Source organism: Octopus bimaculoides, chromosome 10, assembly GCF_001194135.2.
Source record: "Octopus bimaculoides isolate UCB-OBI-ISO-001 chromosome 10, ASM119413v2, whole genome shotgun sequence".
Classification (NCBI taxonomy): domain Eukaryota; kingdom Metazoa; phylum Mollusca; class Cephalopoda; order Octopoda; family Octopodidae; genus Octopus; species Octopus bimaculoides.
This window is the reverse complement of record NC_068990.1, coordinates 85196691-85201907: the sequence shown is the minus strand read 5'-3', so window position 1 is coordinate 85201907 and position 5217 is coordinate 85196691. Positions and strand designations below refer to the sequence as shown.

The following is a 5217-nucleotide window of genomic DNA, read 5'->3' as shown; positions in this document are numbered from 1 at the left end:
GGACCTCATGGTGCACCAGGAGCCCCTGGCCCACAGGGAGCAAATGTAAGTTATATTTATTTTATTTTCCCATATACTTTCAACATAGGTATTTTTGAATGACTACAAGAGTGCAAATATAAAAGGAAAAAAAAAGAAAGAAGTTTTCCCAAAATCCTGAATTGAAAAATCTCTGATTTTAGTCAGAGATTTTTATGACATAGCAAGGTAAAAAAATAAATAAAAAATTAGGATTTTAAACATAACCTCAAATCTACTGCTGTAATAACTGCTATATAAGCTTTACAATAAACAGGCATTGTGGTGTTGAAACTTTACGTTTATATACCACATCATTAAATAAGCAAACTAAAAGGCAGTTAAGTTTATCTAAAGACCAATCAATCCAATCTAAAGACAGTTAATCCAATCGATGCAATTGCAATTTGCATTATAGCTTCAATCATAATTGGTAGTCTTGTTATAGTAGTATAATCATTACTGTTCATGAATTAAGCAGCATTTGAAGAGGTAATATTTTACACAAATTTTGGTGTTGTGGAATATACAACTTAAGAGTATTCCTGTTAAAGACCATAGAATGCAAATCGTAAAGAAAATTAATTCCTGAACAAAGAAAAGAAGCTTCTAGCTATAAATGTAGTCACTTTCATATTAAATGGTGGGCTCTATCAGCTAATTATACCAGAAGACAGGAGAAGCTTCTCCAATCAAATATATATCGTCTTGTCTACAACTGAAGCTATATCTCAAAGGGAGAGTCATTCAGCCATCAAACAATCTACAAATGATTTCATAAGATTTGATAAGCAGCCATACACAAGCAGTATGTAGTGTGTGATGTCTGTAAGTGTGTTATGTTTGTTGTTATGTCTATCTTAAATTAATAAATATTTTTCATTGCTTTTTTAGGGTCCACCTGGCCCAACTGGACCTTTGGGACCACCTGGTATTGGTGGGCCACAAGGGAAACCTGGTCTACCTGGCCTACCAGGGCCAATTGGTCCACCTGTAAGTATACCTGCTTTATCAGTTTATTTTATCTATTGTTGTAATCCTACAGATGTTTGCCTCTTTACTTAGGATAGGAAGGGATGGCAGATAAAGTGGAGCTTCCCTTTTAGGTAGACACTGTAAAGCTTAGATTCATTTCTAAATATGGATGCTTTGTATATAAGGTTCTTCTAATTATAAAGCTCAACAGGATCTTAGCACTAATTAAAAGGAAGTCAGCAGTCACAGTAACAAGCAAATCCAAAGTCCCAGTCCTTAAATCTTTAAAACTCACTGAAGTCCAGAAGGGTGAAGAGAAATATGTTGCAAAAACAGACAATATCTAAGTTCAATATACATCAAATGGCAATAGCTGTGAATCATTATAAAGCTATATTATAAATTTAAATAACTCATGTGCAATAATATTTATAATTTTTGTTTTATTTCATAGTAGTGTATGTTATTGTGTATTACTCCACTGTAATATATTTATTGTATATAAATGACCAGAGAAAACGAAAACAAAAATTGATACCACAGTGCTTTCAAATTTAAAATAGTTTATATGACTCTAACATGATACAATGATGACACATGACCTTAGTTGTCAGAAGAAGCAATAGACTCGTGAGTGTAGTCGTTGGTTCTATTCCTAGAGTAGGTATCTTGTTGCATCCTTGAGCAAGGCATTTTATGTCATGTTTCAATACATAATGTCAGATAAAAATCACCTAACTACAATATAAAAAAAATTATCACTTTATTGTTTGTTAAGACAGATTAAAAAGTTCCAAATATGAGATAATTCTTCTAAAGTGGTGACTTGGCAGAGTCATTAGCATGCCAGGCAAACACCTACTGACATTTTTTTCTGTCTTTGTGCTCTGAGTTCAAATTCTGCTGAGGTCAACTTTGCCTCTCATCTCTTCAGAGTTTATAAAATAAGTAGCAGTTGAACATTGGGGTCGATGTGATTGATTTACCTCTTTCTCAAAGTTACTGGCCTTGTGCCAAAATTTGAAACCAGTATTAGAAAATTCTTTAGTAAAATTCTTATTTCTATATTCAAATAATTTATTCTTTCTTTGAAAATTTCTCTTCCAGGGACCTATTGGAATTACTGGTGATGTCGGCATGAAAGGTGAAACTGTAAGTTTTACATTTCTTATATTACTATGTATTCATTCACACATACACACACATGTATATATACTTGTATGTATCTTGTCCTCACCATTCATTAGAGAATATACATACATATATCATGTTCACAAATTATGCAGATGATACAAAAGTCTCATGAGTAATACAGAACCCTGAAGATGTTATGCACCTGCAACATAAGTTAGATGAAATATACAAGTGGGCAAAAAAGAATAGCATGCAATTTAATGCTGAAAAGTTTCAAGCCCTATGCTATTGTTATGCAAAACTAAATGCATTACCAATTAAATACACTGGACCTGGAGGGATTGCAATCCCAGAGATGCAGTCAGTGTGTGAGCTGAGTATTTACATGTATCCTTCCATGTGCATGTTGCTAAGTTGGCAACGAAATGCAGGTGGCTGACAAGATGGGATTCTTAGAACTTTTAAAATGAGAGATCAGGAAACCATGATGGCCTTCTGGAGGATATTTGTCCTAATCTGCTTTGACTATTGCACCCAGCTATGGTCACGAACCTATGTAAAATTAATTGCAGAACTTGAGGCAATCCAATGAAGCTACACAAAGAAGATAGCCTCTATGCAGCATATAAGCTACTGGGAAAGACTCAAAGGATTGAGACTCTACTCCCTGGAGCGTAGGTGAGAAAGATATGCAGTAATATACATCTGGAAGATCCCAGAGGGACTTGTCCCAAACTTTGGCATTGAGAGTTACACTATTGCTAGAACAGGGTGCAACTGCATAGTGCCAAAGACTCCAACTTTGCCATCAAAATATACAAGATAGTGATAGAGTCTGGGCTTTAAAGGCTCACAGCTCTTCAATATCCTCTCGAAGGACCTGAGAGACCTACATGGGGTGGATGTAGATGTCTTCTAAACAAAATTAGATCTCTTACTGTCAAGAGTCACAGACGAACCAACTTCACAACAGGAAGTGCAAATGAGGGCTGCAGCATCAAGCTCCCTCATGCACCAAATGTGAAGTTCTAAGAAGAATTAGTGAAGTAAAAATTATGTAGCAACACCAAATGGCAGTGCCCCAGCATGGCCACAGCTCATGAGCTGAAACTAGAAAAGAAAAAACAAAAAATATAACAAGATTCAGTTGAATATGGTACATAAAGCTGAGATATCTGGTTAGGTCTTAATAAAATGCATACAACAATTATAAATGAATACCAGCCTTGGTACAGAAGTACTGGCAGAATACAGAATGATATTTGAGTGATGTATGCAGTTAATTGGACTCAACTGAGTATACAATCCTCTCTTGAGCTATTCAGACATGTACATTTTATGAAATATATGGTCCATGATATACTTCAGAATACATGAGGGACATGTTCTGAGATAGGTGAAATAAAAATAAAGAAGTAACAATTGATGAACAGGTGTCAATTCATTACAGCTGTTTCTAACAATTTTTTTAATTGATCAATGGGTACATTACATCATTATAAAAAAACACTTTCTTCAGATGGATGCATGAATTTTATAATCAAGAACATTTAAAATCCATGGCACATACATATTTTGTGATTCTAAAGTTGGTCCTTGCCACATAATGATATTATGTACTCATTGATCAATTAAAAATTTGCTACAAATGGCTGTAATGAATTGATACCTGTTCATCAGTTGTTACTTATTACTTGTGTGTGCGTGTGTGTGTGTATGTGTGTGTGTGTGTGTGTAGGTACATAAACTCAAACTTTTATGCTTAGTCAAGCTAACTGCTTTGATTTTAATTTTAAGAAAATCACTTGTTTGCATAAACAATATCTATTTATGATAATGATAATATATTTGGTAAATATTCCTTATCATCATCATAACCATCACCCTCATCATCACCGTTGGCCCCAATCATCGTTATTATTATCAGTATATTAAAATCTGCTTGTCCATGCTAGCATGTGTGACATTGAATGGTCTTCCGTATCATATTTATACCATCTGTCATGGTCTTTATTGTATTAATAATACATTATTTTTCTTCTACCACTTCAGGGTTCACTTGGACCTCAGGGAGTTAATGGGTACCCAGGATCACGGGGAGTTAAGGTAAGTTGATTTTCTTTGTTTGAAGCTAATTATTGATTTAATTATTCTGATTAACAAATAAGAAAATATCTACAAAGTCTCACAGCTGACTAAATGAAAAGGGTTTCCGTTTTCTGGCTAAGGGTCAACTTATTTATTTATCTATTTATTTATTTATTTATTTGTTATGAAGTTAGAGTAGGTTGCATGGGGACACCATTAACTTTTGTAGACCCTCTTTGGCCGATTATATTAATTTGACTAGTATTTAGCATTAACCTCAATTGGTTGTGGGAAAATGTTAACAGAGACAAGCTGAGGAAATGTCTACTTGGTCTCTTGACCTGCAAGTAATAACAGCTAAATATCCCTCAAATCACATACTATCATTTTTGGCCATGCTGTATATATTAGCATTGACTTTGCTATATATTAGCACTGACTTTGCTATTTTTATATTACATAATCAGTACTGTGTCTACTTTCAGAATGTTCTGCCAACCTGATTTGTTTTGTTTGTTTGTTTTTTTCCAGGGTGACAGAGGTTTAAGAGGTTCTTTGGGAGACAAGGGAGATGTGGTAAGTAGTCGTTTTCATTTAAACTATAATTAAATTATAAGTAACGTGAAGCATTACTTATAGTTTCACAGACCTAAAATTACAAACTTGTTTGATTGTGATGATGTGATGCTGACATGACTTCTGAACGAGGCTGATTAATATCGGATAATGTGTGAATCTCATTCTTATGGGTCAGTTCAAGTTGTATAATGGTTCTAGCAGTTAAGTGACTTCTGAACAGGGGGATCTCTCACATAGCATTCTTGAAGTTGCTGCCCATTTGGAGAACAGTTTTTTGTATCTGTTGAACTTCCAAATGTAGAAGAAATAAAAATGGCTTCCTAAACACCAAGCTGGGATTTGTTTTAGGATCACTGCTTTTCTCAAGTTTTATAGCCTCGAACATGCAAACACTGTTACAATATATATATATATATATATATA

General features: G+C 34.2%; 1 protein-coding gene across 1 annotated transcript in view; it reads left to right on the top strand.

Annotated features, from left to right (window-relative positions):
* Positions 1–6: 6 nt before the first annotated feature.
* Positions 7–5217, top strand: part of LOC106881622 (collagen alpha-1(V) chain) — a gene marked incomplete at its 3' end in the record, with an annotated part of 52248 nt that continues 47037 nt past the window's right edge. The window contains exons 1-5 of the mRNA XM_014932086.2: positions 7–45; positions 913–1011; positions 2101–2145; positions 4180–4233; positions 4747–4791. Of these exons, the coding sequence (XP_014787572.2) occupies positions 2131–2145; positions 4180–4233; positions 4747–4791 (114 nt within the window). The remainder of the gene's footprint in view (positions 46–912; positions 1012–2100; positions 2146–4179; positions 4234–4746; positions 4792–5217) is intronic.